The following is a 16,014-nucleotide window of genomic DNA, read 5'->3' on the forward strand; positions in this document are numbered from 1 at the left end:
TTGAAATTGGAAAGATACTGTGCATTCAGTAAGTTGCCTAATAGCATGGAACTACAGACTGGGAAACAGAATTTTCAAGCTCCACTTTCTCATTCTCTCTCATAGGAAATGTGTGAGCCTGGCAGTTTCTCCAGTCATCCTGAACAGGGTGCAGCTGTGCATCCGTTACTTCATGTCGTATCTGACAGCCTATTTTTGAAAGGAAAGGCTGGGGCTCCTCTTCCTAGCCTTTTGTCAGAAGTGACAAGTGGACTGGCCCAACTTCACATGGAACTAAAACTAGTTTTCCTTCATCCTATCTCAAAATGCCAGCTTAATGAGGCTTTTATGGACCAAGGCCATAGCAGTCCTTGGAAATTCTCCAAGTGATCAAAGAAATTCAAGTTGGTTTTATGAAACTATATAAAATATATTTTATATGCTGCTTTATGAACAGAAGCTGAAAAGCAGTATATGTATTTTGTAAACAAAAATATTGGTGGGATGCTGCTAATTTCATTTCTGCACAAGCTGCTATGGTCCTTACAAAGAACAATAAAGCTATTATTTCCTAGCTTCACTTCCTCTTGCATTAACAGATACTCTGTACCTTTGATTTAATAGCTGCTCTTTAACAGGTGGCTTGATAAAAATAACATGGACTTCAGTGTATAAGGGCTTACATTTTTTAACCTTTTCCTTCTTCTGGTGCAACCCTCCATACTGTGCTTTCCCCATAGCCTTTTGCATCACAGACTTCAGGAACCATAGAAGTTTCCTGTGCTTCATCTTAATATACTGATGTTTATAGTGGAGAAGTCTCAATGGAAAGCTTCTTGCAATTCAAGTTTGATACTTGGGATATTATACTGTGACACAATAACAATTCACAAGTGTATTTGCATGTCGTCACAAGATGATATGGTTCCCAATCATCTCCATAGCACATTGACAGTGCAATATTCAGGAATGTGGGAATGCAATCCTAATTAAAGACCCCAAGACATTAAACACCAGTGGTATGTACCCTTCCCAGTTTTGCATGGTAAAAGAGGCTACGAAAGCACAGAGGCAACTTCAACCCTTTGTGTTTTAAAATAAAAATACCTCCAGAGAGCAGCAGACACAGGAAAGTGCTTCATTATCTGTGTACCATCAGCTAACCAGATCAGCCAAACTTTTGTGTAGCAGCCATTACTATTTCCCAAGTACATCTGGACACAGTACTTCCAGGAACATGAGAACAATGACAGTGGTGGAAAGTGCCATCAAGTCACAGCAAACTAGTGGTGACCTCATAGGGCTTTCAGGGCAAAATACATCATTGTCCTCCTGGATGGGCCAGGTTAGCCCAGTTTCATCAGATCTCGGAAGGTAAGCACAGTCGGGCCTGGTCAGTATTTGGGTGGGAAGACTGCTTCTGAATGTCTTTTGCCTTGAAAGCCCTATGGGGTCACCACTAGTTGGCCGTAACTTGATGGCACTTTCCACCACTGTATCATTGTTCTCGTGTTCCTGGAAGTAGTGTCCAGATGTACTTGGGAAATAGTTATCACAGAACTACAGATTTCAGGGTCCCCTGAGAAAATGATTGTTAAACTGTTTTGTGTAGATATATCCAAATTGCAGACTGCACATTACATTAACACCTATTAAGGTGAAAAACAATATTCATGTACTGGTGAAGTACCTGTTTTAAACAACTGTACCTAAAGTAAGATGTAGGGACCTAATTTTTACAGTAAAGGAGGTTTTCTTAACTGAGAATATAAGGCTTAAATTAATTTTCAGAAATAGCTGCTAAGGAGGTGAGTGCAACCCTGAAGTTCTGGTTGAAACTAATGTTATTCCAAACTGTTTATGATATCTGGCTGTGGATTTGCCTTGATGCAAAGAAAGTGAAATAGAACTTCCACACCACCCCCTACCCTGCCCACGACCTGTGAGTAACACTGAATTAATGGCTTGTGCTTTTTTGGCACCATCTGTCTATTCACTTGTAGTTTCCCCTGGTCACAATCTGCCCTGCTCAAGCTCAATGAGACAACATACAACCATCAAGAGTAAAGTTAAACTTTACTTTACAGTAATTGCTTTCTTTTATATACAAAGAATTACAGTACATATTCCGGGAACACCTGGGTAGGGCAACGTTTTCCATTATAGTAAGTTTCACATACAGTCAACTGGCTATAAGGAGACCAAAATGAAAGTAATGATCCAATACTCCTTCTCTTAATACAGACACTATAAACATTTCCCTTGCCAGCTCTTTAATCCTTTTGTAGATTACACAGATGAGAATTGGGTAGTTTTGAATACATACATTAAGCTTGGCTGTCACTAACACCAGCATATGCTCCGTTGACTTCCCTCTCATTATCCATGCAGAAACATAAAGATTAAACTCTGGAGAGTCACTGCAGAACAGGAGTTCAGTCCTCCTCTTGAAACAGCCCTGCTCAGCCACAACTCCCACTGAGGTGCTTTCCAGAATCAGCAACAAGCATGCCTGAGAAGGATGAAGCAACACAAAATCGCTTGGAAAAACAATCTTCCTCCACTCATTCATGTCAGCACTGCTTAATGCTCATTTCCCAGCCTGGTCTCTTTGTTTTCTTTTCTTTTCTTTCATTTTATTTTAAAGGAGTGGGGAGAACCTACTATTTTTAACCCTTTTCCATTTCTAGCTGTCTCAGGGACCATCTCTCTGTTTGCAGCAGACATCATTCTTGGACCAAGCAATATCAGAGATGCATGAACTCTTTTCTCTCCTTGCTCCACCTGCTGTATGGCATTTGCCATATGGAAAATACAAAGGAGACCTATATAAATGTTTTATCATGGACAGTTTTGTTAAATAATCAAAGCTGTAAAAGAATGTATACCTATACATGTGCATGAGTGAGCAAAAGCACACTTAAAAAAAAAACCTGCTGCACCAATACCGAGAATCAGAACAATGGGAAGTAGGTGTCATATATACATTGACCCTGCTTTCCTGAAAATTGGGAACTTAGAAGTCAAAAGGGAAAAAATGTGGCCATTATTATTTTTCTATTTCATCACTTTTTGTGAAATGTACTCTGAAATCTCTTGCTCTCAGAATGAAGCTATCCTAGGTACCTGTAGATGCAACCCTTGTTAAAACACTAGAATATACTTTGCACATTACTGGCCCCCTCATAGGCAACAGGTTGGTGACAAAGTTGTGGTATCATATAGGCCTGAAAGAAGCTATACAGATTTTGGGAGAAAGTCCTTATCTATTTCAGCACAAAAATGTGCGGAATGTTTAAATGCCTATTCCAAATTTCCACTTTCAAATGAAAAGTCCAGTCCTCCTCTACAAACTATACATCTCAAAGCATATACACTGTAGCACGCTTAGCATCCACAGAATAATAACGACAGCAATGCTTTCCAGACAATCAAAGGCCACTGCAGTTACTTTTAGCACTGGGATCGCCAGATCTTTCAAAGCTGAACCACATTTTCCTACATATCTAGCCTGCCTGGCTTTTGTTAACATGCATCAGGCCATAGCATAGCACTGGAGAAAGGAAGGGAATTTGCAGTATTAAGGCTGAAGTCACAGGGGGCAATGTGAGAACAGAATTTAGTTTTATAATGTGGAGCTGCTAATCTCTTTCCAGCAATGATGCAAATATTCCAAGATCAAGATAAGCAACTACAGACTTTCCAATCAAAGTGCTGCTTTCCCCTAAATAATACAAACGTCAAGAAACAACTAAAGAATTTGTGCCTTTCAGAGGAATCTGCAGTTATTGTTCGATGACTGACATGCATGTTTTTCTATCAAAAGACAATATAGAACCTTGTAGCCCCGCACAAGAATTGTGACTTCAGTGTACATCTACTGTAGGAAGGATGGTGATTAAAGAAACTGGACAACAATTCCACATTCTCAGGAGGCCAATAAGAATGCAAGTCTGGAAAGACTAGTTTGTTTGCTTCACTTTCAAGTCAGTTTTATACAGATTCTGGCTTGTTCTGTTTCTCACAGAGATGCAGTAATTAACATATTTGTAATATTGCTTTGGATTACTGCTACATGTTTTTATATTTTTTGGGGGGGAGAGAAATTGCTCCATTATAAATAATTTCTCCCATTAACCTGGTTGCATTCTGTATATTATGCAATTCTGTATATTATGCACAAGTATATAGCAATTGGCATCTTGAGTACCTCAAGTTTCACCTTTTTCTTTGCAAACATCATAGTCCTTAAGGATACAAAAAAAAAAGTTGGGAAATAACTGGATGAGCCTGGGAGGGGCTGAGCGACTATAGTCTCCCTAGTCTAAGGTATGAAATAAACATTTGCAATTCTGCTTATTTGAATGATCCATACATCACCAAACAAAAGAATCTGGCCTATATTGACAGAGGCTGGGAAATGTGTAAAGCTCTTTCTAATTAGATCTCAGCAGCTGAGGACCCAGTTTTCCCCATGGAATATGAAATCAAGGCGGAAGATTGACAGCTTAAACACCAGGTGCTTGTTACTGTGGTCTAGCAAAGTACTGCACAAGCAACAGTAGAATAGCTGGCAGCCCAGTTTGAAGCAACAGCAGCTGATCCAGGCTAGGAAAGGACAAAATGACAGGGATATGTTCCATGTCATACCAAGCATGATGATCTACACAAATAGATAATCACATTACTCTTTTACCCTGTGTCCTTTTGGACAGTCTTTCACATTCAGGGTTTCTCAGAATGCTACAGTGCTCAGTCTCTGCTTGGTTGATGTTTGTCCTGATAGACTGTTCTGCCTTACGTGAGTAAGCAATTTTTCCCATTCCAGAGAGGAAGTATTTACGTCTGCCTTGCATTCAGAGAGTTGGTGCCAATTCTGGTTTCTGTAGGAATGCTTCTCTAAGCTTGGCCTTGTGATTTCTTCATTTAGCTTAATCAGACACTGTACTTGGAATGGTGCTCTCTGTAGTGGATAATGTAGTACTATAAGCATGCACTGCATATTCTCCCATGTACATTTCTATGACACAGTTTCTACTGCAGATGCTTAATTTGGCAGCTTCTTGTTTCCAAGAAATGTACTGATCAGGGAACGAGTAGGCTGTAAAAATGAATCTGTACAGAGAAGCTCTTGAGGGAGAAGGAAAGGATGAAGGGAGATGTCCAGCAATCCGTTTGAAATGCAAAAAAAAAAAAAAAATCCAACCTAATTTAAATGATAATTTCAAGCCACAAACTCAATTATGTGTTACTGCTGTATGGACCACCTTTGCTACCGTTATCACACCACTTGTTCCCTGGAACCTGCACTTAGGAGAATTCATTCATAGAGAAATTTGCTCTGCTTTAAAGATTTAAAATAGCCTCCACCAAAAATATTCACAGTTTATTTTTCCCCATGAAACAAATAGCTAGTCAAAACACATGACATTGCAAGAACAGAGTTGGACAAAGCAGTGCAGGTATTTTCTTGTTACAGGAACAGTTGGCTGGGGAGAGGGGAGGGGCTGGCACAAAGGAAGCCCTAAACACACAATCTACATGACGGTCCAGCTCACGGGAAAGTCTAGATATGTAAAATTTTAGAGCTTTTTTTTCCACACAAGAGAAATATTAAATATACTGAGCCTCATGATTCAGTTGGCTTGCAAAGAAAGTGATCTTTTCATTGCTTAAGAAAAGCTTTAGTAAAATGCCCTTGGTTTCTTGTTTCTGTCTTATTCATTCTGAAGAGCTGTCCTGTTTTCCTCCGTATAGGAGTCATGCAGAAACAAAGGCATTTGCATTTCCTTAGTTTCAGCTGTGCTTGGCCTGTAGTTCTTCATGGAGAACTAGCTTGAAGCACTAAGATTCCACGTAACGCCTTGCAAAGTTACCAGTCGTACTCAGAAAAGATGAAATGATGCAGAGAAAAGGATAAGATGCACAATAGCAGAGGGAATGTTTTCCATTGCCCAGCACCCTGGAAAGCATAAACTAATTCTGGCAAATGCCTATCAGACCTGAATTACCCTGCTTTATCTGTTCCCATGTGAGAGGATGTGGGTTAGGATACAATTAGGACTTCTACTCTGAGCAAAAGCTTGAAAAACTAGGGAGGTCAAATGGGAGTGGGCCAAGTTTGCTATCTGAAGCCGGAGCATGACACATGGTCAGACTCCAACTGCCAAGCAAGTAGAGTGACAGTGGCTATGCAGGAATAGAGCTATTTTTTGGTTAGGATTGAGCTGAAATCAGTATGAGAGGTACCTGCATGATGGGCCTGACTGCTCTCCTACATTCAAGAATAGCAAAAATGGTCATATTCAGCCCCAAATAATAATTTTTCTGATTCCCCAGGTATAATTCCACAGTAATACCTGATCAATACCATAGCAAGCCACTCTTCTGTCTTCAGGGAACATAGCTGTCTGGTTGGGTAACACAACCAGATTTACACAGAATACCAGCCTGGCAATTGACCAGGCATAAAAGGCTGCCTTGAATGAAAAATAAGGAGAAAAGAACAGAGATCTCAGCCAGATGCTGGAGCCCTTGTGTTCCAGTGTGAGAACTATAGTCTTAGGAGGATCTCTGTTTCTGGCATGCAGAGACTCTTCAGTGTAGCCCAGTTAATTCAAGTCTTCTTTCAGTATTTTTGGTAACATGAGAGATGCATTAAGCCAAAGGCTAAGCTGGATAAGAGTTTTTAAAAAATTCCATATAGGTCATTTCCCTCCCCCCCAAAACAGGCAATCAGTTCTGTCTTATCTTCTGAATTAAGTTATACTTTAGCAACAGCAATACACCAAAGCTGCCAGGACTATAGCATGCAATGCAAACAGAACTCTTAAGTACATGTTTGCAATGGAGAAGGGTGAGATGATTCATTTCATTCAACTTCACTGACAAACAGTTGCTGATACAAAGAGAATGGATTTGGGGAGAGAAAAAAACTAGAAAATAGCAATGACACATTGCAAAATCCAGAAGAGAGACTTACTAATTTCTGCAGCATACTTTTGCTGTGGCCCTCAGCGGTCAAATTTCTGGTGAAGTGGCAGCTCTGACTGCACCAAAGGGTTAAACTCCCAAAAATAAGAATACTGATTGATGACATTTTTTAATTTATTCCCACTTCCATTTGTAGGTTCAGTCAGCCACGGTGCAGGGAATTGTCCTGCCTAGCAGACTTGGGCTTCTCAAGTAACTTCAAGTAACATCAAGCTTTTTTATTTTCCCTTTCAAGAAAAGCACCTGCACTTTGACAAGTTTTGCACTGGCAGCATATTTTCAAGCAAACACCCCTAAAACAACTGGGAGGAAAGAGAAGTAGAGAAAGTATAAAGTCTCTTCCCTTCATCTGACCTATAACTGCAGTGACCCCTTAATTGTTTTGGAAATGTGACGTGGCAGTGCAGAATTGCTGACTTGCATCTAGCAAGAACAGATGGAAGGAAATTACAAACTGCTTACAAATATTTAGGAAATGCATTTTCAAGTGCAGGCCTGTCACTCAAGAAGATGAAGATATTGGATTTATATCCCGCCCTCAGACATGCAAGACTAGTAATTCGATTATTTCAATGGCATTAGAAATTCTATCCACAGTGGAATTCATTATTTCAGCTTTATTGTTTGCAAAACGAAGGAGGAACAGACCATCTACATTCTTGCTCCTTGGCTGGGCATCACTCAGACTTAGATAAGTGTATCAGTAAAGATCTTAATTGGGTAGGTGGATGTGTTGAAAGTTAAGGGTCTGGGGAAGTAAAATTTAAAAAACCAAAAAAAACAAAATACCCTTCCCTAGACAATTAAAAAAACAACAACCCAATAATGGTGACCCGTCTGGTCTCATAAACTGGCTTCATTTAGGTTTAGACTCAGTAGGTTCATGGCCAGGAGAGTCCTGGTTCAGTACTAGCACCGAATTTTGTTCAGACAAAGGCAAAATGTCCTGCCCCACAGGTGTTTGTGCTTTCCCAGACAACCAAGAGATCTGCTCCAATGTCTGAATGTTTCTGGTCAGCCATGAAGTTTGCCCAGAAGGAAGTGGAGCTTCTTTTGCAGGCCAAGGAGGCTGCTCAAATGCACACAGTCTTTCTGTTGGCCAAAATGTCTGCTCCGTGGGAGCTGCAGGGGCCACTTCCTGGCTTGGACAAAGACTGGGCTCTGGAGCCTGCAGTTTCTCAGCTGTCCAAAGTGATTGTTCTGTAGATGACAGTCCTTTTGCACTGAGCCAAGAGGTCTGCTCACGTATTTGCAAGTTCTCTACGGGGCAGGTTGTTTGTCCCGCATATGTTGAAAGTTTCCCTGTAGGCCTACGGGATTGCTCATCAGATACAGATGTCTGTTCTTTTGGTTGAGGATTCTGCTCCATGCTCACAGAGTTTTTTTCTTTTGGTTGAGCATTCTGGTCAACAGGCCTCAGTGCTTTCTCTGACAGCAAAGGCCTTGGACTTAATGGGGTGGGAAGCCTATCTGACAGCTGAGGTCTCAGCCCTGTGGTGGTAGAAGGCTTGTCTGATGGCACAGACCGAGTATCCACTGGGGTAGAAAGCCTGTTGGGCATCTGAGACCATGATCCCATAGGTTTTTCTGATGGTTTAGACCTCAGGGCTATAGGAGTGGCTGGCCTGACTGCTGACTGAGATCTCAGGCTCACAGGAGTGACAGACTTGCCTGATGGTTGAGGCAGGGGACCTACAGAAGTGGCCCCTTCCAATGGCTGAGATTTCAGAGATTCAGGCTCTGAAAGGCTGTCCGACACCTGGAGCTTTGGTGTCTTTGTGGCAGATGGCTTGTTTAACATCTGGGTCCCAGTTGTGTCTGCAGAAGGTGACCTATCTGGCATCTCAGGCTCTAGCGTCTCTGAAGCAGGAATTCTGTCTGACGTCTCAGATCCTGACGCTTCTACAGCAGGCTTCTTGTCCTGTGTTCCTGATGCCTCTGTGGTGGGCTGCTTGTTTGAGGGCTGTAACTCATGAACTACAGTGGAGGATAGCTTTTCTGAGGGTTGCAACTTCTGGGTTATAGTGGAGGCTAGTTTTTCAGAGGGCTGTAGCCTCAGAGCTACAGCAGAGGGTGATATTTCTGAGGGATGTAGCCTAAGAGCCACAGCAGAGAGTGGCTTGTCAGATGATTGTAATCTAAGGGCAAGGGCAGAGGATAATTTGTCTGAGGGCTTTAACCTCAGAGCCAAGGTAGAGGGCAATTTGTCTGAAGGTTTTAAACTCAGGGCTAAGGTGGAGGATAGTTTGTCTGATGGTTGTAGCCTCAGTGCCACTGTGGAAGGTGCTTTATCTGAGGGCTGTAGCTTCAGTGCAACCGAGGAAGGTGGCTTTTCTGAGGATTTTAATCTCAGAGCCAATGAAGAGGAAGGTGGTTTATCTGAGGGCTGCAGCCTCAGGGCCACAGTCAGAGGTAGCTTCTCTGATGGCTGAGATTTGGGGTTGGTAGCAGAAGGCTGCTGGTCTGATGACTCAGTGTTTTTGCAGCCAGCTGCTGATTCTGCGGAAGGCGCATACTCACGAATCTCTCCTGGTTCTAGAGGGTTAGGGCCACAAGGATCATGTTCTGTACATGACAGGCGTCCATCCAATTTAGAGATGAATAGCATGCCTTCTCGATGCTGTTTGCAGAAGGATTTGGGGCACATCTCACAAAAAGAAGCTGCTTCTTTGTTACATACATCACACTGATGCCAAGGACACTCCCATTTCCCTGCAATAAAGGAAGAACAGGCACAACTGAATGGGGGGTAGGTCACATTAGCAAATCAAGTCCCTGAAGTCTACAAGTGGAAATGCTCTGCCTTATGGAGTCTATGTAGGGAATATTAGCTGACTCCAGTTTACCAGCTTCCAACTGCCAATATAAAATTATATCATATTTAGGGAAAAGGCAAGAATGTAATTTGGCATTTACTTCAGTTTTATTCCACTCTAAACACTGTGTTTTGACCTAGTTTTGCTTCAAGGTAATCACCCACTCAATTAATTTTTAACCTTGCAATGGTCAAATATACTTTATTTTGTCTGCAATTCATACTGTCCTATGAATTAGAATGAAGACCAAAGCTAGGAAGGGGACTGAACATACAGCAACTATTATCCTGTAAAACAGAGCCCTATTTTTCATCCCGTACCTTTCTCATTATTCAGTCTGTGAAAAGAGGGGAATATATCTGAAGCAATTTTCACTCATAAGCAATGAGCACAAAATATCAAGAAAAGGCCAAAGAGGGGCAAATCTGAAGGAATGTTCAACCAAAACCAGATAAACTAGAGGAGCATCTTCTTACTTAGTCCTTTGTCTTCACCATATATACACTCCAAGAGGTGCTGCCTGCTTTCCAGCTATTGCACTTAGTTATCACTCTCAGCAGCAGTGCCAACAGTCCAACTGTTGTCTGAATGAACAGTTGTGCCATGTATTACTAACCTGCAGGACGTCTAGTCAGGTTGAGGCAGTCTGCATGGTACACCTTGGGACAGCCTGGCCTCTTACAAGAAACCAGCTGTCCTCCATCCCCACAGCTGAAACATTCATCTTCCCGCTCCTTCATGATTTCTGCCTGTGACTTGCGCTTCCCATGTCGTTTCTTGAACCTCTTGGACTTCTCTTCAGTAGCAGGTGGCTGATTCTAGAAGCAAAACAAATACAGTGAATTATTTCCAAAGGGAGTAAATTCCCTGTCCTCCAAATCTTTTTTTCTTAAAATTTGTTAGCTGACCTAAGAAAGTGCCTTGGGGGAAATGGCTATAGTCATAATCATCATAATTCCTGAGGGAGAGTGAGCACTCTAGTCTTAAATAGTTTATTGTGATTATGTTTATAATAATAATAATAATAATAAACAACTTTATTTTTATATCCCGCCCTCCCCCGCCAAGGCGGGCTCAGGGCGGCTAACAGACATGGGGATCCCATGATTCATCTAAAACAATATAAACAATTTTAAATATATCAATTACATAGTGATTATTTAAAATAAATAAAATACATAAAATCGGTGCTAAAATACTGTAATCATAATATCCACAAGATGGCTAGATGTCCACACATCGGATTAATCAGGTTCTATCTCGAAAGCCAGCTGGAAAAGAAATGTTTTGCAAGCCCTGCGGAATTGGTTCAGGTCCCGCAGGGCTCGCACCATCTCTGGAAGGTCGTTCCACCAACGAGGGGCTATCACTGAGAAGGCCTGCTCCCTAGTAGCCTTCAACCTAGCTTCTCTTGGCCCAGGGATTGTTAGTAAGTTCTGAGAGCTGGATCTCAGTGCTCTCTGGGGCACATATGGGGAGAGGTGGTCCTTTAGGTAGGCAGGTCCTCGGCCATATAGGGCTTTAAAGGTAATACCTTGGATCTTGAGATGGATCTTGAGATGCTCAGAAGAAAGGTGTGTATATAGATATTCTAAATACATTTTAAAACAAAAGATAGTGGTATTCTATGCTACAGAACTGTTTAACTATTGATTTAACAAATCAAGATTTGTTTTGAACTAGACACATTGCAAATTTAACATTGGCCCTGACTCTTGCTACAGGAAAGTGGGCTTGCACAATAAAGGTATTAACACAGATCTCTTTTACAATTGCTGCCTCGCACCCAATATTTGCATTTTCAGTTGGTTTATATGATGCAGAGAGAGCAGCAGCTTTAGCTTTACAGAGGTGTTACTTTTAGCACCAGCACCAATCACACAATGAATCTAATCAGCATCTCACAGTGAGCAGTAGTCCTGTGAATTAAGGAAGAAATTAGGCCAATGCAATTCAAAGACAGAAGGAATCCAGAGACAGGCTGGTATACCTTTGGTCGCACTCCAAGGAAACCACTGCAGTTTGGAGCACCACATTTGCAAACTGTCTTCCCATTCCCCAAACATTCCAGGTTGTAGTTGAAAGTCAGCTCAGTCCCTGGTAAATCAAAGAAATCAGTGACCCATCTAGAGTGTCAGTCCTTTAAGTGTAAATGTCAGTCCTTTAAGTGTAAATTTCAGCTCTTAGCAATGGCATAAAAGATTGCCTAACAAAATATACTTGGAAAGTGTTGAGAATTATCTCTCCTCTTTCAAATTCTCCTCATGTTAGATGTGCATGTACTGACATTCAAGTGCAGCTGGCACCAATAGTCCAAAAAGACAGGGTTGCACTATCCTGTAACTGCAGTCACTACTGAGCACATTCTGGCCTGCCACTGAGAGTTTGAAGCCCAAAAACTCTAGAAGGTGCTCCTTTTTCCCTCCTCCATGCTCCTTTCTCAGGGAAAGGAGGTGGAGGAGTGCCTTTCCTTCAGGAACACTGAAAGTTTGATGTCTTAATTTAAATGAAATTCTGACACTATCTTTGGATGGAATTCCAGATGGCCATAGCACTCATCTGGAATTGAACATTTTTAGGAAAGGGGGGGGGGTCATGAGACAGTGCCTGGAGTTCACTGACTCTCCTGGTTGATGTTATGACTACCAAGAATATAGTTTCCATAAATAATAGCCCATCAGTTTGATTAGCAGCACCAGTCAAAGACTCCAGATTCCCTTTTGGCAAAAACTGATTTCCCTGCAAAGTGAGTGTGGTAGGAGGCTATGGCTGATAGGTATACTCTGATAGACGATGATGACATCTCTCCTTGGACTGAGGTAGTCAAAGAATTGACTTGAGAAATATATCACTGGGTTGATTTCTTTCTGGCTGGCTCAATGCAAGGTACATTTCCTTTTTGCGGAATACAAATGCCATATAGATGGCTTTACAGGCTCTGAAAAGTTGTTGTCAAGGAATAAATAAGCCACACTGTATAATGCAGGCTATGTATGTTAGGGTGCAGGAAGGGGTCTTGATGTAGAAGGCTGTGATGGGGGTGGTATCTGCCTTGTGACAAGTAGCATAGGGAACCATACTTGCCTTGGGGCTATTACTAATGGCCATTGTGTTTTCTATCCTCATCTGCATAATACCTGTGAGATTAGCGAGAATGGAGGGAAGGCATAGTACGTGCCCCCTGCCCATAAGATCTGGAAGGCATATCCCAGTGAATGAGGATGCCAAACTGTTCAGGAATTGAAGAAGGTACATTTCTTGTTTGTGTCCACTGCAAACAGGTCTACACTGGGCGTGACCCCCACTTGGAATACCAGAAGAAGGAAGTGATAATTCCATTCTCATTTGTGACATATTAGTGTGGTATAGCTGAGGAAGCCTTCTCTGCGGCTGTTGCTTTTTCTATGTGGATCAGTGAGCTGTGAAGGATTAAACATTCCCATATCATGGATGTCAAAAGGCACAAGGTTGAAGAGGATCAGCCTCCCTCTTTGTTTATATAAAACACTGATGTAATTCCCCATTACGTGAGATTGAAGGGCAGATAATGCCAGGTAAATTACCTTAATTTCTAAGGTGTGATGGAGTGATTTCTCATAAGTTGACCAAACACCACTAACTGAGAAGGATTCTACATGAGTACCACAACTTGATGGAGTGAGGTGTCTGCGATAAGTGTGGCTTCTGATATAACAGGGTGAAACAGAACCCCTGATGAAAGGTGTTCAGGAAAAATTCCCTAGGACAGGGAATGTATGACATGTCTTGGGGCATTTAACTTTCTGGACTGGGAATGATGAAAGATATCAAATAAGGAACCACAGTTGTAAGATATGTGCATGTTGTCACTATGACTGTGGTAGAGGCCATTAACCCCAGGAGCCTTTGGAAGAATATACCCACTTGGAGTCACAGGTAACTGCAAAGGAATACTCCTACACAAATGTCTAGGATTCTGTTTAGGAGTAGGAAGACTGTCACCAGGAAGGAATCTAGTATTGCTTCTACCAAAGAAAACTCTACGGATAGATTCTAATCTGGATTTTTAACAGACGACTTGTATCCTGAGACCATCTAAGACCTTCAGAATTAGCTAGACATCTGATGGCAGTTTTACCTTGGATTCTGCTATGATTAGCCAACAATGTAGGTAGGGGTAGATTTCAGGTAAACTACCACCACTTCTACAACTTCAGTGAACACTCCAGTGGCTGTGTAGGTAGACCAAATGCTAGGATGGTTTATTGAGAAAAGAGACTGTAGCATTGAAAGCGGAGGTCATTTTGGAATTCTGACCTGATCCTTACATGGAAATTGGTGCCTAATAAATCTAGGGTCAGAAACCATATGCCTGAATGTAGCAGAGGAAGGACAAGGCTCAAAGGCCACAATTTATGCACAGGGAGCTTCAAAGACGAGAGCCTCTCTCCACAGCAGGAGAAAGAGAGAACTAAGGGTGTTTTACCCTGGAAAAAGCCAGAAAGCGGTATGGAGGAAAGGAGCACCCTCTGGAGTTTTTGAGTTTCAAAATCTCTCCACAGCAGGCCTGTGCATGTGCAGTAATCTCTGTGAGACTGCAAAGGTACCACAATGATAAACAAAGTATGTTTGCAGTCTTGCCTACCATAAAACACTACATTTACATGTAGGAAATTCTGTACATCTAGCATGCAATTCAACAAGTATGGCGAACACGTTTGTCTATGTTGCTGAGAGCACATATGGAAGAAAGCTGCTGTCAGCCATGGTCTTCTAATGTATGTATTCATAGTGAAGACAGGTGTGCTCATCACATATCGTGAGCTACACAAAGGGTTGAGTAAATTTCTTGTACACAAAGGAAGTCTGAGACCAAAACACAACTTTTTCAAAGGAAACTTAAGAGTCTCATTCATGGCTTCTGGGCAACAGTGTAGTATTTATATTACAGGATTAAATGCTTCATCCATCCCAAGCACAGATCCTTTTCTGTTGGGGTTTGTCAGCAATAAAAGGAAGAGTAAACAGTTCAGGCTACACAGTCCTAAATATCTTAAAATATCTAGAAACCAAGCTGTGAACTGCCACAAGCACTTTGGGTGCAGAGGCAGTGTACAGGTATTTTAAATCAAACAAAAAATAATAACAAAATTACTAACCTGCTTTGATGTTTGTGATGGCAAAAAGGCCAACCCGGGTATCTCCATTCACTGACCACTTCTGAGTCTCACAGTTTGGCTGGCAGCAATGGTTCATGAATCGAGCATAATTGCCCTTTGGTCCAGCATCAATGATCCGATCCTAAAGTCACAGGACACAGCTCTGACTTTACAAAAACAGCCAGAATCTTTTTCCAACTACAACCAGCTCAGTACAGATACAGAGTACCTTACAGATTCACTCACTTTGCAGGAAAATATGTACATGCACGCACACACATTCAACATATTCTGTATTTTAATGTTAACAAGACTAATACATCAGAATACCTGATATTCTGATTTTTAGCTGTGGGCAACACAAAATGGAACATTCACATTTAAAGTCTTTCTATCAAGCACAGTTCACACCAGAAATTAAGACAATCAAATTTTACTTGAAGTACAGAAAACAAGAAAGTTTTACAAACCTTGTCCAAAGTCAGCATGTAAAAATTGGTGATATCATGCTCTTGAGCATAGCGGATTCTAGCCCGGCATTCCTCCTCATCTATCAGTTCTCCAACGTATTCATTCACAAATTCACTCTGCGTGCAGTGGGAAGGTGGAACAAAAATAAAATGCCTTGAATGTTAAGCTGAGAGCAGCCAAACACTGTCTATAAATGGTATCTGAACGATTACAAATATTTGTCTACTGCCCTTTCTGAAGTATACTGCATCCTGGAACAAATCTCCCAAGGCAGTTTTACACAACACTTAAACAACTTAAAATACAGAATCAATAGAATAAGAAACATGAGCCAGGCAGAATTCAGAGTACTATCCTACCATTTCACTCAGCTAAGGGTGGTACATTCCATCAGCACAAAATATAGCCTCCAGAAGAAGTACTCCTTTCACTGATGGAATGCACTTTGCACTAAACACAATGCACTACCCTAGATGGAGTGATAGGATACAGCCTACTTTATCCAATTTCCAGAATGGCAAATGAAACAATTATCAGAACCCCAATCATATTACCATAATTTTTTTTTGTAGAGTTGGGTCACATTTTGGCAGCTGAATTAGGAATCAAGGGCCCTA

At 41.5% G+C, this 16,014-nt stretch overlaps 1 protein-coding gene across 10 annotated transcripts in view; it reads right to left on the reverse strand.

Annotated features, from left to right (window-relative positions):
* Positions 1-2,038: 2,038 nt before the first annotated feature.
* Positions 2,039-16,014, reverse strand: part of NSD1 (nuclear receptor binding SET domain protein 1) — an 89,199-nt gene continuing 75,223 nt past the window's right edge. For all 10 annotated transcript variants that reach the window (XM_060240173.1, XM_060240172.1, XM_060240174.1 and 7 more), the window contains 5 exons: positions 15,397-15,513; positions 14,927-15,068; positions 11,779-11,885; positions 10,405-10,606; positions 2,039-9,684 (listed from right to left, as the gene is read on the reverse strand). In XM_060240173.1, coding sequence (XP_060096156.1) covers positions 7,829-9,684; positions 10,405-10,606; positions 11,779-11,885; positions 14,927-15,068; positions 15,397-15,513 — 2,424 coding nt within the window. In that variant the 3' untranslated portion in view covers positions 2,039-7,828. The remainder of the gene's footprint in view (positions 9,685-10,404; positions 10,607-11,778; positions 11,886-14,926; positions 15,069-15,396; positions 15,514-16,014) is intronic.

Source organism: Heteronotia binoei, chromosome 5, assembly GCF_032191835.1.
Source record: "Heteronotia binoei isolate CCM8104 ecotype False Entrance Well chromosome 5, APGP_CSIRO_Hbin_v1, whole genome shotgun sequence".
NCBI classification, from domain to species: Eukaryota; Metazoa; Chordata; class Lepidosauria; order Squamata; family Gekkonidae; genus Heteronotia; species Heteronotia binoei.